Below are 14,734 nucleotides of genomic sequence, written 5' to 3' on the forward strand. Positions count from 1 at the left end.
ATTAACTGCGACATTAATTTAAATCTTTTTTTTAATTTGTTGTTTTGTTTTTGTTTATCTCTATTGTTTTTCTGCTGCGTTTCTTATTATTTATTGATTTCACTTCCAATAACAACAATAAAAAAAAAGAAAATGAAAAAACAATTTTTTTTTGTTAGTTTTCTTCTTTGCCTTTGTATTGGCTGTTGGCTATGGCTCTCGACATTCACTTGTGTATTTGTTATGTTATTTTTTGTTGTATTATATTTTTGTCATTATTTTAAGTTTTATTAATATTTGTTATTATTATTATTTATTTATTATTATTATTTTGTTTTCTGGCTGTGCTGTCTTGTTCTCTCTTTCTCGCTCTTTGTCTGACTCGCTGACAGCAGTGATGCCATCGATAACAATAACAGGGCCTTATTTCCCAGTGGCGCCATTCGCTGGTTTACAACTTATCCGACTCCCACTATTTTTTACCCGACCCCCCACTATTTTTAAATTTACTAGTGCCACCACTAGTTGTTGTTGTTGTGCCGGTGCCATCTGTTATATGAAAAAAAAAAATTTTGTAGCACAGAAAAATACTAGAACAGTTTTTTTTTGTATTTTGTAGCACAGAAAATCGGGAAAACGCATTATTAAAAGTTTATATCTGTTTTGCTCTCAGAAAATGATTTTGTCATTTAACTTGTCTGTGACTGTGTCGCTTTGTTGCTGTGTCGCTGTGTTGCTACGTCGCTGTGTCATTATGGAGAACCAAAGGAGCACCGCCAGCGGCAGCAGCAGAGTGGCACAGGCAGCAGCAACAAGCTTTGCATTTACAGTTTGAACATCATTGAGAATTAATGGCAATTTTTCCTTCTTATTTTTAGTTGATGGAACTAATAAAAACAGCAGTAGCTGCCGCCAACATCGTCGACATCGTCGCCTTGTGTTAATATTTAATCAAATAGATGCTGTTGTTGCTGTTGTTATTTTGAATTTTTTGTTGTTCGGTTATATTTTGTTGTTGTTTTTTTGTTTTTTTTTTGTATCGTTTCGTTCTTTAAAAATAAGTCTAGTCAACAATGACCAAAACCAACTATAACAACTAAAACCAACTAAAAGTAATAATAACAACTAACAAAACAATTTGCATAAAAAGTTAAACGACAAACCCATCAAAAAAAAAAAAAAACAATTGTGGCTTCAAAATGCGGGTGGTAGCCATGGTCAGTGGCGGCAAGGATAGCTGCTACAATATGATGCAATGTGTGGCTGAAGGACATGAGATTGTTGCCTTGGCAAATTTGCATCCCAAAGATAGAGGTAACCATCGTCCAAACTCCACTACTCCTCCTGGAATTCCCGATTAAAGTCATCTTACATATTTTCCATTTCCCTCTAGATGAACTGGACAGCTTTATGTATCAAACTGTTGGCCATATGGGCATTGAAATATTGGCCAATGCCATGGGCCTGCCATTATATAGAAGAGAAACCCACGGAAAGAGCACACAGACTGGCAAACAATATGTACCCACAGATGATGATGAAGTCGAGGATCTTTTTACTTTACTGGAGACATGCAAGGTGAATCTTTAGTTAAGGTTTTGTATCCCCAAATCAATCAGGAGCGGAGAATGTTATAGGCATTCTTTAGAAGGTTTAGACTTCCTTATGTATGTATGTGTATGTTAATCTAGATCTAGTCTGAATTGCTGTAGTTGGTTTAACTAACTATTTTTAGCTAACTTTGCATTCGACAATTGTCTGGGGCAAAGAAATGACTACTTAAATTCGTTTTCTTATTAGATAATTTCCATAATTTGACATTTTCCAATGTTTTTCTACATTAATTTGGTAAAATTTTAAATATGAGTTATTTAAAGACCAAATTTAAAATAAAGCCAAGTGATTTTTTCTCACAAAGTTTATTGATCTAAGCAAACTTAGACAAAATTACGTATAAGTTAGATGACTTATTACTAAGCCATGACTCAAAGTTGTGTATTGCCAGTTAGTTAGATCAGCTATCGATTTAATTATTCAAATATGTATCCTTGAATGAAAATTCTTCAACATTTTGCCTATTGTGAATTATTATGAATTATTATTCATAAACATATTTGTTTATGTACTATATACAAAGTGGAAAGGGGAATCAAACATACATTCCATTCCATTTCATATATATGTATATAGTATATTCATTGCACATTGATTGAAGATTGGAGGACAGCTGATTAAATTATTTGAGATTATTTACCCATTGCAATGTGAGGGAAAAAACAAGTCGAAGGCCCCGACAGACACAAAATTGACTTCACTTGATAGATAATTCATTTTATTTTACTTTTGCTTTTGCTTGTTATGGCCGTGACCTTGAGAAAGGAAAAGGAAAAATATATAATATCCATTTATAAATTGCATAAAGCAATTGCTACAAATTCTTCCACATTAAAGTCATTATTATTACAGATGATACCCCCTGTAGAAAATGGGGTAGTTTAACTTTTACAGACCAGATGGTCTGATCCTAGAAACTAAGTACATTTGTTTAAGTTCTCAATTTTCATGAGCGTTGATTTCTCAATTCAGTTGAATTCCGCCGACTCCATGGCCAACTTAATGACTTGGCTAGACGATAGCATTCGGTGTCAGATGGATGTGGAGGGCAATGTTTGATCGAAAAGTGAAGTGATACTTTGTTTATCACGAACACTTGTAGCACCTCACAAGAGATATTATCAGCAATTACTATTGGTTTAATCCCCATGTGCCTTTGTTTATTTTAGCTTAGGGTATTGAAATTATAATTGACTTGAAATTTCATACTTGTTATTTTTGTCTTTACTTGCTGCTTATCTTATCTTATGCGTTCGCCTGGTACACGTGAAGCAAACCTGGCAAATAATTCATTTGTTTAGATAGTTCTTAAATATATAAATTAATTTATTAAATGATTGCAGTTTGATAAGCACAATGACTGTTTGAGTTCTGCTGGCTTCAAATGCTTAAATGTTGCTCAGTAAACAGTAAATGTCCTTGGCCTAAATTAAGAAACGAAATGCAATTTGTTTACCATTTTTAATTTCCTTGACATCTTCTCTTCTCCTGCTGTTTCACAAACTGTGACCTATTTTTAAACAGGACAATTGCTCTCAAACTACATAAGCTTTAACACTACTAAACTGTTAATTGCAAATGAGCGGAGTAACTCTAAAACTGGCTAAAACTTGGTATGACCATAAAACTGTAGTCGTAAAGCAATTGTTTCCAAACTATAATCTACTTGAACAATCAAATAATTTACCAAAAATGGAATTCCAAGACATGTTGATATATTTTCGATCCTGTTGACAAAGAATAGTTTTGATATTCTGATTAAAATCTGGCTAAATGAAAAGTACTTTGGATTAAATTTGTAAATGAAATTGAAATGTTTTTGAAATCTATACACTTTATAGCATGAACTTGGCGTGGAGGCAGTGGCTGTTGGTGCCATACTCTCCGATTATCAGCGTGTCCGTGTGGAGAACGTCTGCAGTCGGCTGAATTTAATATCCTTGGCCTATTTATGGAGGAGAGATCAGACTGAATTGCTACAGGAGATGATCGACTGTCATGTTCATGCCATAATAATTAAGGTGAATAGCAGTAGACAACGAAGTAATAGATCTTCTGATTATAACTCTGTTGGTGGATCTATTTAACAGGTTGCCGCATTGGGTTTAGTGCCCGATCGTCATTTGGGCAAGTCTCTGAGAGAAATGCAATCGCATCTCTTGAAGATGCGTGATAAATACGGCTTGAATGTCTGCGGAGAGGGCGGTGAATATGAAACTTTTACGCTGGACTGTCCATTGTTCAAGCAACGCATTGTCGTCGAGGATATACAGACAATCATCAGTAGTGCTGATCCCATTTGTCCAGTTGGTTATATTAATTTTACGAAGCTAACGCTTCAAATGAAGGATGCCAAGGATACGGAAATGGTTTTTGTTAAGAAATCATTGGATTATATAAGCGATTTAAATGAATCCACCTATAGTGATCTAAGTGATCCAGATTTTAGCGAGACCGAATTGGAAATGATTGAGAAGGAGACACGTCTGAGAGAATCCCTAAGTCAAAATGAATTGATCTCAAGGAGTAATTCATTTGGTAGACATTTGTCTAGCGGTGGCGGTGGTGGCGGCGGCGGCGGTAGCAGCGGTGGCGGTGGCATCGGTATTGGTGGTGTTGGTGGCGGTGGCGGTGGCACCACCTCATCATCCCCCATACCCATAGTGACGAAAAGTGCCAGCGTGGATGAGCCTATAACAACGACGCATAGTTCATCAGTGAGCAATTCAAATTCGCTACTCTTGGCAGCTGGATCCATTCAATCTAGTTCTGCCGGAGCACTGACGGCTGGTTCATTCGGTGGAATGGGCGGAGGAGCAGGTGGTAGCATTAGCAGTAGTACAGCTGCTGTCTGTGGCTCATTATCCTTGGCCATTTCATCGCTACAACTAAATACTGCCAACACCAATGCACCGGCGGCAGCGGCAGCTGGAGTTGGATCCGCCATAGCTGGTCAACCACTTAGCCCCTTGAATTATGTAAGAGAATTCCGTCCATTGACCAATGTAGCAAGAGTGGCCATCAATAGTAGGGGTTGGATGTGGCTGGCTGGTATTCAGGGTGAGTACTCCTCTTTTATATATATTTTACCATTGGCTAGTTTAATCGAACTTCCTTCCCGTCCTCTCAGGCTCTTCCCCAACCCTAGAGGAGGCCGTTCATCAGGCATTGGCCACCCTACGTGATCTGTGTCTTACCAACAACTACGAATTATCGGATATATGCTATATCACACTCTATGTGCGCTGTATAAGTGAATATCCGATTTTGAATCGCATCTATTTGGAAACATTCGATTTCCATAATCCGCCCACTAGAGTTTGCGTCGAATGCCCACTCCCCGATGGCTGTCATGTGGTCATGGATGCTGTCGCCTATCGTCAGCCCTCGGCTGTCAATGCCATTATAATGGAGGAACGTGATCGTGATGGCGGCGACGATTCGTCCATCCAACAGCTGATCAATGGCAAACGTAATACCATGCATGTTCAGGGCATTTCCCATTGGGCTCCGGCGAATATTGGTCCATATAGTCAGTCGACTAGGGTGAGTTCTTGGAGAGACTCAAGCGAAAGTTTTACGAAATTTAAAAAAAAAAAAATCAAAACAAACTGAAATGAGATAAGAACCACATTCCTTCGTGTAGAACTGGAATCAGAGTTAGTTATAAAAAAAAAAGTATTCTCTAGTTTGGTTTAATCATGTAGAGAGCCATGGGATTTTTCTGTATATAAATATTTAGGGTCAGCATAAGTTGAAATAAGTTTTAGTAATGGATGCAGTAGGAAAATGTAATTTGAAAAAAGTGTAGATAGAAACCAGCAAAAAAGAGTTTTACATTTCGTTTTCAATTCGGTTATAGAAAATCGATTAGTTCAATTCGAATCATTTTTAGTAGATGTTTTATTGAGCCATATAAATTAGAATCGTTTCCATAATATACTAAACTGTTAGCTTAGCATAGAATACCGCCCCTAACCACCACATTTTTAGTGATTTCAAAAGAAAATTTAGTTAGTTTAAGTAGTGGATTTTAAAACAATATTAGCCCTTTTCGGTTTAATTAAAACTTTTTTGTTTTTCGTTATAAACAGATCGGAGATATAACTTATATATCGGGACAGATAGCTTTGGTGCCCGGCAGTATGACAATCATCGAGGGCGGCATACGGCCGCAATGTAAACTGACTTTACGCCACATTAGTCGCATTGCCAAGGCCATGAATGCCCAGGGCCAACTGCGTGATGTGGTCCACGGCATTTGCTTTGTAACGCATCCGGCCTTTATCGGTGAAGCGCGTCGTCAGTGGGAGAGACGTACAACCAATGCCATAATGGACTATATAGTGCTCCCGGCATTGCCACGAGAAGCTCTGGTCGAATGGCAGGTCTGGGCCCATACCCATAATGATCGTTTTGACTGTAAGCTGAGGAGATTTACTTTGTTGTGGGCCTTCGTATTTATGTTTTGGCTTTTGATTCGCAGATGAAGAGACTGGCTGTTCGGTGGGTGATTATACAATTTCGATACGACGCCGTTGGAACTATGAGAACAATTGTGCGGCCATTGTGTGTTACGTATCGACGGGTTTGGCCTCCTCCACTACACAATTGACGCAATTAAGTGACGACATGTTGACCAATCACTGCCGTTTGGCTCAAAGTGTTAATGCTGAGCATTTAGATGAGATTCTCACATATGTGGTGAATCGTTTGCTCAAGGATTATCCCATCAATAAGCAAAAACAGCAACAGCAACAAAAGGAGAAGGAACTTTTGGAAGATGATATTGTTGAGATACCTTCAAATGGAGGAGGTGAAGGAAGTGGTGGAAGTGGTGGTAATGGTGGTGGTGGTGGTGTTGGTGGTGGCGGCTCTTCCCCTAATCCATTACCTGCCATACATTTGAAATTATTCTATCAAGTGAATTCATCGCCATCGACAGAATTGCTATTACAATCGTTAAACGATTTCCGTTTAAAGTGCCACGAAATGGCATCGATAGCCTACACAGTTCTGCCCGCCTGCAGTTTGCATAATTTTAGCACGTTCCTTTCCATCTGCGGAGTGAGGCATGAATGAAGAGCAAACAAACAAAACATAGAAAACAAAACAAAATCGCAAACAAACAAACAAATTGCTGCCACCGCACTAAAAAACAAACAAAAAAAATTTATTACATAAAAAAATATTTGCTTCTTTGTTGATAATTGTTGATAAAAAAAGGGAAAATCCAAAAAAAAAAAAGATACCAACACCCAAACGCCTGTGTATTCTATACTCTCTCTCTCTCTCTCTCTTTCTCTCTGTTCCTATTCTGTTCATCTCTTTACTCTAAAATATACATACATTTATATACATATATATATATATACATACACTCACATATATATGTACATATATTATGTGAAGGATAAACACAACACCAACAACAATTATATATACAAAAGATAATGCTCCATTAGTTTTTTGATCGACTTCGTTACAGTTTTGTTACGGACCAAGCACCAAAAAACTAAAACGCAACTCAAAGTGTTTCAATTTATTGTAAAAAACAAAAAAAAAACAAAACAAATCAAACAAATCTTCTCACACACTTATTAAGCACAAACTTTGGCTAATCTTTATCTATATATTCGTATCTATATCTGTATATATATACACACATGTATATATATATACACCTACATCTACATACCTAAAATGGAGATCAACAAAAAATAACGATACTTTTTTTGATAAGCTTTTTCTATGACTTTTTTTGTTGTTTTTTTTATAGTATTGGTATATAAGCCAGAAATGAATCAAATTTACGTTTTCATTATTTTCCTAATTATATTTATATATATACATATGTAAATTTGAAAGTTGGGCCAATCGATTCAATTTGATTTGATTCGAAATTGTCTTTATTTTTCATTTCGAATTTGTTTGTCTAAGCTTTTAATCGAAAAGTTAGTGTTTTTTTAGGGGGGACGGGGTGGCGATGAGGCTTATGGCTAAGTTGGCTTTTTGCTGAGGGTTAGAGGGGTTGGGGTTGGTAGTGCTGGGGGTTTTGATTATACTATTATTATATATTGTTATAAAAAATATACACATATATTAATTATAAAAAAAACAAGCAGAAAAGAAAACCAAAGAAATTGTAAACTGTCTTTTTATTTGACCAACGTTTCTAAGGGTTTATTTATATTTAACGGCCAAAAGATGGTTTACAAAACAGGAAAAAATCCTATGCAATTTTGAATATATAAAACTTATTGTACAGTAAATCTTCTGATAAAGAACGAAGACCGACAAAAAATGTGAAACCCTTTTTTGCATCTAAAATGTTTGTGTTAAGCATCGAAGTGCAAAATCCTGAATATACAATTTAGAAGTGTCTAGTGTGACCATTTTCTCCATTGTTAAAAAAAATATGTTGTCTTCCAATTTCTTTCTTTTTTCCATTTCAAACGTCACCTTCCGTCCAAAACATAATCATATTCAAAAGCTAAACTTAAATGAATGAAGCTGAATTTAATATGCACATTGTTGAGTTTTTCATTTTTTAAAAGATTTGATGCATCTTTTTTATTTTAATAACAGTTCAAATTAAAACATGTAACAAGTGTTTTATTTTTTCAACCTAAAATTAATATTTTACATTGAGTTATACGGAAAAAGTGGTTTTGCTTAGCGAACAAGATGCTTGAATTGTGTTCGTTAACCCAGTTTTCACTGTATGTGTACATATAAATTCTTAATCAAAAGGAACACATTAAAAACCTTTATAGGAATAAAGGTTCTCCCCAATTCCATTTGTCAAAACCGTTCTATGGCACAATCCGTTTCCTTTCGGAATTGTGTCAATCTCTTTATTCGAAAAAAAAACTTGAAAAATGCCTATTTTGGTTTTGTATTTACTTTCCTTTTGTATGAAAGTTTCATACATTTGAATATTCTTTAGAAATCTCTCCAAATACATACATATGCCCGATTTCCAATGAAAAAACATTTACTTTTATGGAAATATGAATCGAATAGAATAAAATGTCGTAGATTTTTAACAAACCAAAAAAATGTGCATCAATGGATGGATTTTCTGATCCATAACTTAACGGAGTTATAGCATTTTGTTATTAACAAATATGCATAGCAGTATACTTCCAGTTTTAACAATTTTCAGAGTTGGTCTGTTTTAATTAAATCGCGAAATGTCTGCAAAGTGCCAGAAAATATTTGCCGATCTTCGAAATTTCCCGAATAACGGTTAACTCCCACCGTTTTGTTTGTTCCTCTTGATCTTGAAATAAACAAAGACACGTCAGTGGTTTGGATCTTATGTTAGTAAATGGTACACGCATTTTCATCATCCACTTAAAGAAGGGAAAAACGAATAATACCGAATTTCACCTTTTTCGATGCCTAATTCAAATATTATGTATGTACATACATACATATTATGGCCGAACATTACCTTCGCAACTGTCTTATCACGAATTGTTTGACAAAACAAGCGACAAGTGAGAGAGAGAGAGTGAGAGAGAGAGAAAGAGTCTTAAGAGCGAAGAACTTTCCAGTTTTGGGTGGGTGTCTCTTTTGCAAGCAAATGAACCGCCAATCAGAAAAGTGCACAATACTGACGTGGTCGACACGTCAGTCGCATGGGGCATAAATAGCCGGCAACCGAGAGAGCAAGAAATCAGTTTCAATTTAAACAGCAAAGGAATAACATATAATACAAATGTACAAAGAATAAACGGATAAATATTTACACACATTTTTAAAAGTGCAAACAATAAACAAACGCGAATTCCATTACAAGTACCGCGACTGAAACAAACAAATTGTTAAATTGAAATTTTATTTTATTTTAAAATTAACGCCAAAAAGACATCAAAGACTTATATATATACATATAGGAGAAGCAAAGTGACAATTTATTATTTATCTAACCATACATTTAAATAGTTAATTTAGTAAAAGTAAGTACAAACAAAATTTAAAAATCAGTTGCGAAAGCAATCAAAAATATATACGTTATACAGCACTGATTCAAAGATAGTAACACTGACGTGTCCCTTAGGATTCACTGCGTGTAAGAGTGTGTGTGAGTGTGTGGTTTTGTTGTTAATAGAGATGATGGTTTCTCATTAGACGTGATTTTTCGAAGCACCTATAATAGCTATAATGATAGATCAACTTGATTGAAACTTTCCATTAAAATACTCAAAATACTAGAAAGAAAAAGTAAAAAATGTAACACAATTTTCAAACTCACTGTTCATACACAAATACGAAAGTAAAAGTTATTTCCGTCTTATTCCAAGCCAAAAAATTAAAATTACAAAGCGATACTACTTCAAATATAAGTGAAATGAGCAAAGCAAGTATTCGAAGACTCGTTTTAAGTTTTTAATAAAGTATTAGCTACAGACCTAGACATAAATAAAATAAGCAAAATCGCTGTTTTACGAATTGTGACTCAGAGTCACCAGTCACTGTGACATCTCTATTGTGTTAGCGCTGGGAACATGAGAACCGGCATGTCAGATTTCTATCGAGAATGTATCGATGTTCTGTACATCTCTAAGTCGTCATAAAACATTTGAACAAAAAAGAATTAAGTTGTGGAAAACAGTGCGGAGGAAGAAACATAAAAAGTGAGTCAAATATACAATACAACAAGTTGGTACAGAGCATTAATAATGAGTACATAGCACGTTTAATAAGAAAGTAACAACTTAATAAGAATTAGAGGCGTATAGGGACAACAATTAAAGGCAACCCAAATGCCGCCATGTTGGCAAAAGTTTTTACAAAAAGAAAGCAATGAAGAGGGAGGGCATTATGCCGCAAAGGAAGAACACTAAGAGCACGTGTCGCCAAATTTTGGCATCGATATTAACCAATATATCCTTCACATAATTGTATTTTACGGTACTGCCTAGGTTAACCAAATTTTCATACATATTTAAGAGTGACTAATATGTGTGAAATTATTAATTTCTTTTTTGCCCACCAAAAAAAAAAGTTTCTTTACTGCAGCACACATTGGGAAAATGGGGAAAACTAAACTAGGGCTGGCAAAGAAAACTTTGTTTAAACTGATTAAATAAATTTAAATGAAATGCCATTGCAAAAAAAAAATGCGCCTGCGCTTTTATATCGCTGCTGTTTATCTCTGACACCCTGCAATCTTATATGTCTTTCTCTTTCACTCTGCCTATCTTTGTGGTGTTCAATCAGCTTTGTCCACGTCATTATATGGCAGATTTGTATGAAGCTTTCAGTTTTCTTGGCTAAAGTACACGTCAGTTAAACAAACAAAAAGTAAGCAAGACGGAAAACAACAATTTAATAAGGCTAACCCCAAAATAATTGAACTAGAAACAGCTGTGTACATATATACATACATATACATATGTATGTATGTCTGTAGTTGTAGTTGGCACTAGAAGAAACTTTCTCTAAAAGAACCCTAAAAACCAGTTTGTTGCTTTTGCTGTTCTGTTGCTCGGTCTGCTGCTTTCTTTTGTATTACCGGCATTTTTAGTCGTTAGGCCAACTTGAAGAAAGAACCAGAAAAAATTGTTACACGTATACAAATTCACTGTTAGCAATAAACGTCGACGTCGCTGTCGGCGTCGGTCAATGTCAGCAGCAGCGGCAGCTTCATTTTAATTCTTTAACATTCGTTAAAAAGTGAGCCAGTGGAGAAGACGTGTCTCTGTCGTTTTCTCTCTCGCATATAATCCCGGTTAGAACTTTGCAGGTTGGTTGGTGGTTTTTTCTACTTTTTTTTTGTTTTTTGTTACTGTGTACGTGCGTTGGTGAAATTTGTTTTCAAATTTTTTTTATTTGCACTATAAATTTAAATGAAATAAAAAGTATCACGGTTAACGGTACCTGTTGACATATTTAAAACGCCGACGTGTCGTACAAGAGAGAGGAGAGAATGTTTTTTTTTTTTTAGGGTCTGTCTGTGCGAGATTGTCTGTGTGTGAGTGTGTTGGCGTGTTTGTGTGCGTGCCAACGTCCGTTGGTGTTGACGTGTCCAATGACAAACTTTAAAAAGAAACAAATATTGGGGCTTGTGCCTAAATCCGGATTTAGGATTTACTTCGATTACTAATTATTTATATGTTTCTCTCTATTTTACAGTTTTTTTGTATTAAAATTAATTGAAAGAGCTTGACCATGAGGTTATGCATATTATTGGCTATTGTGGCCTTTGTTGGCCTCTCACTGGGTGAGGAGAAGAAGGAAAAGGATAAGGAACTGGGCACAGTTATCGGCATTGATTTGGGTACCACATACTCTTGGTAAGTAGAAGAAACCGCCAAAGATGAAGAGTTATCATTGATTAATTTCCGATTAAAATTTTCATCTTCTCGTCAACAGCGTCGGCGTTTACAAAAATGGACGCGTTGAGATCATTGCCAATGACCAGGGTAACCGCATCACTCCATCCTATGTGGCATTCACCGCCGATGGCGAGCGTCTGATTGGTGATGCTGCCAAGAATCAGTTGACCACCAATCCAGAGAACACCGTGTTCGATGCCAAGCGTCTGATTGGACGTGAATGGTCGGACACAAATGTGCAACACGATATCAAATTCTTCCCCTTCAAGGTTGTCGAAAAGAACTCCAAGCCACATATCAGTGTTGATACCTCCCAGGGAGCCAAGGTCTTTGCCCCCGAAGAGATCTCTGCTATGGTTTTGGGTAAAATGAAGGAAACCGCCGAAGCCTATTTGGGCAAGAAGGTGACCCATGCTGTTGTTACTGTCCCAGCTTACTTCAATGACGCCCAGCGTCAGGCCACAAAGGATGCCGGTGTCATTGCTGGTCTCCAGGTGATGCGTATCATCAATGAGCCGACTGCTGCTGCCATTGCCTATGGCTTGGACAAGAAGGAAGGAGAGAAAAATGTCTTGGTCTTCGATTTGGGTGGCGGTACCTTCGATGTCTCTCTGCTGACCATTGACAACGGTGTGTTTGAAGTGGTTGCCACCAACGGTGACACTCACTTGGGTGGTGAAGATTTCGATCAGCGTGTCATGGATCATTTCATCAAGCTGTACAAGAAGAAGAAGGGCAAGGACATTCGCAAGGACAACCGTGCCGTTCAGAAGCTGCGTCGTGAAGTCGAGAAGGCCAAGCGCGCTCTATCCGGATCCCATCAAGTGCGCATTGAAATTGAATCGTTCTTTGAAGGCGATGACTTCTCCGAAACTTTGACACGTGCCAAATTCGAGGAATTGAATCTGGACCTCTTCCGTTCGACTTTGAAGCCAGTGCAGAAGGTGTTGGAAGATGCCGATATGAACAAGAAGGATGTGCACGAAATTGTCTTGGTCGGTGGCTCTACTCGTATCCCCAAGGTCCAGCAATTGGTGAAGGACTTCTTTGGTGGCAAGGAACCCTCTCGCGGCATCAACCCCGATGAAGCTGTTGCTTATGGTGCTGCTGTCCAGGCTGGTGTTCTGTCTGGCGAACAAGATACTGATGCCATTGTTCTGCTCGATGTCAACCCATTGACCATGGGTATCGAGACTGTTGGCGGTGTCATGACCAAGCTTATTCCCCGAAACACTGTCATCCCCACTAAGAAATCGCAAGTGTTCTCGACTGCCTCCGACAATCAGCACACAGTGACCATTCAGGTCTACGAAGGTGAACGTCCCATGACCAAGGATAATCATTTGCTGGGCAAATTCGATTTGACTGGCATTCCTCCAGCTCCACGTGGTATTCCTCAGATTGAAGTTAGCTTCGAAATCGATGCCAACGGTATTCTGCAAGTGAGCGCTGAGGATAAGGGCACCGGAAACAAGGAAAAGATCGTCATCACCAATGACCAGAACCGTCTGACGCCCGAGGATATTGATCGCATGATCCATGATGCTGAGAAATTCGCCGATGAGGACAAGAAACTCAAGGAGCGCGTCGAATCGCGCAATGAACTGGAATCGTACGCCTACAGCCTGAAGAATCAAATCGGCGACAAGGACAAACTTGGCTCCAAACTGAGCGATGATGAGAAAACGAAACTGGAATCGGCCATCGATGAGTCGATCAAATGGCTAGAACAGAACTCCGATGCCGATCCCGAGGAGTACAAGAAACAGAAGAAGGATTTGGAGGCCATTGTCCAGCCTGTGATTGCTAAGCTGTACCAAGGCACTGGTGGAGTTCCTCCCACAGAGGGTGGCAGCGATGAGGGCGATCTCAAGGATGAGCTGTAAATCAGCGTCACACGCGCGGCGGGGGCAAAGCGAAGAAATGAAAGAAAACAAAAGTAGACTGATAACAAATTTAAACAAAACCTACAACAACAGCAAAAAAATAGTAGACAACCTCTCCCCCACCACCACCACCTTAGAGATCGGCAATATATATACATTTTAATAATAATTTTTTTTTTTTTTTGAGAAAATTATATTTTTTATTTGTAATTAAAAAAGAAACACAAAACTATGTATATGTATATCGATCACCACACCATCCATCCCATTCATCTGTCAAGAGATCAGAATGTGTTGTTTTCCTCACACATTCCTCCATAAAAAAGCCGCTTCGTAACGCTCTCTCTCTCTCTATATACATATATATCTATATATACTTTTTTTTGTCACTCTTACTGTTTATGTTTTGGCGTAATAACTGTATAGTATATTTTTCCTCCACCCCTTAACAACACATACAAACACACAAAATGTTGAGGAAGAGAGAAGTTAACGGAACTCAATAGCCACAAAATGTTATATGTATAAGATAAATCCAGCAACAAATTATAACTATAATGATAATGGTGATGACGATGATGAAATGAGGAGCAGCTGCGAAGCGAAAAAGAAAAGAAAGAGTAAACCGATAAACAAAATAAAAATAATAATAATTAAATTCTTCGATTTTACGAAGAATTTTATAATTTATTTAAAAATACAAAAATAAAAAAAATTGAAAAAAAAAAAACAAAACTTTTATTTGCTTCTACATTTATTTGGAGTTTTTTAAAATCCTGTTAACTCTTTTGTTTTCCAATCCACTCAAAAAAGATATACATATGTATGTGCATACTTATGTACATAGGTGACTGACTTCCGTTTGAGGAGATAAGCTGAAAACAAAGAGTTTAGTTTTCCATGTTT

General features: G+C 37.1%; 2 protein-coding genes across 3 annotated transcripts; both read left to right on the forward strand.

Annotated features, from left to right (window-relative positions):
* Nucleotides 1-994: 994 nt before the first annotated feature.
* LOC6652914 (diphthine--ammonia ligase) lies at nt 995-6,728 on the forward strand. The gene is made up of 7 exons (XM_023181328.2): nt 995-1,293; nt 1,373-1,557; nt 3,435-3,614; nt 3,684-4,653; nt 4,724-5,139; nt 5,688-6,015; nt 6,080-6,728. The coding sequence occupies exons 1-7, from the start codon at nt 1,179-1,181 to the stop codon at nt 6,673-6,675; spliced, it is 2,790 nt and encodes a 929-aa protein (XP_023037096.1). The 5' UTR covers nt 995-1,178; the 3' UTR covers nt 6,676-6,728.
* Nucleotides 6,729-9,360: 2,632 nt separating this feature from the next.
* LOC6652915 (endoplasmic reticulum chaperone BiP) lies at nt 9,361-14,558 on the forward strand. Of its 2 annotated transcripts, none has more exons than XM_002075444.3 (3): nt 9,361-9,560; nt 11,740-11,900; nt 11,980-14,558. In XM_002075444.3, exons 2-3 carry the CDS (start codon nt 11,776-11,778, stop codon nt 13,826-13,828), a joined length of 1,974 nt encoding a protein of 657 aa, XP_002075480.1. In that variant the 5' UTR covers nt 9,361-9,560; nt 11,740-11,775; the 3' UTR covers nt 13,829-14,558. The 2 variants fall into 2 exon arrangements, with proteins under 2 accessions (XP_002075480.1, XP_046867482.1); XM_047011526.1 differs by lacking the exon at nt 9,361-9,560 and adding an exon at nt 10,170-10,238.
* Nucleotides 14,559-14,734: the final 176 nt, after the last annotated feature.

The sequence above is a fragment of the Drosophila willistoni genome, assembly GCF_018902025.1.
Source record: "Drosophila willistoni isolate 14030-0811.24 chromosome XL unlocalized genomic scaffold, UCI_dwil_1.1 Seg142, whole genome shotgun sequence".
NCBI classification, from domain to species: Eukaryota; Metazoa; Arthropoda; class Insecta; order Diptera; family Drosophilidae; genus Drosophila; species Drosophila willistoni.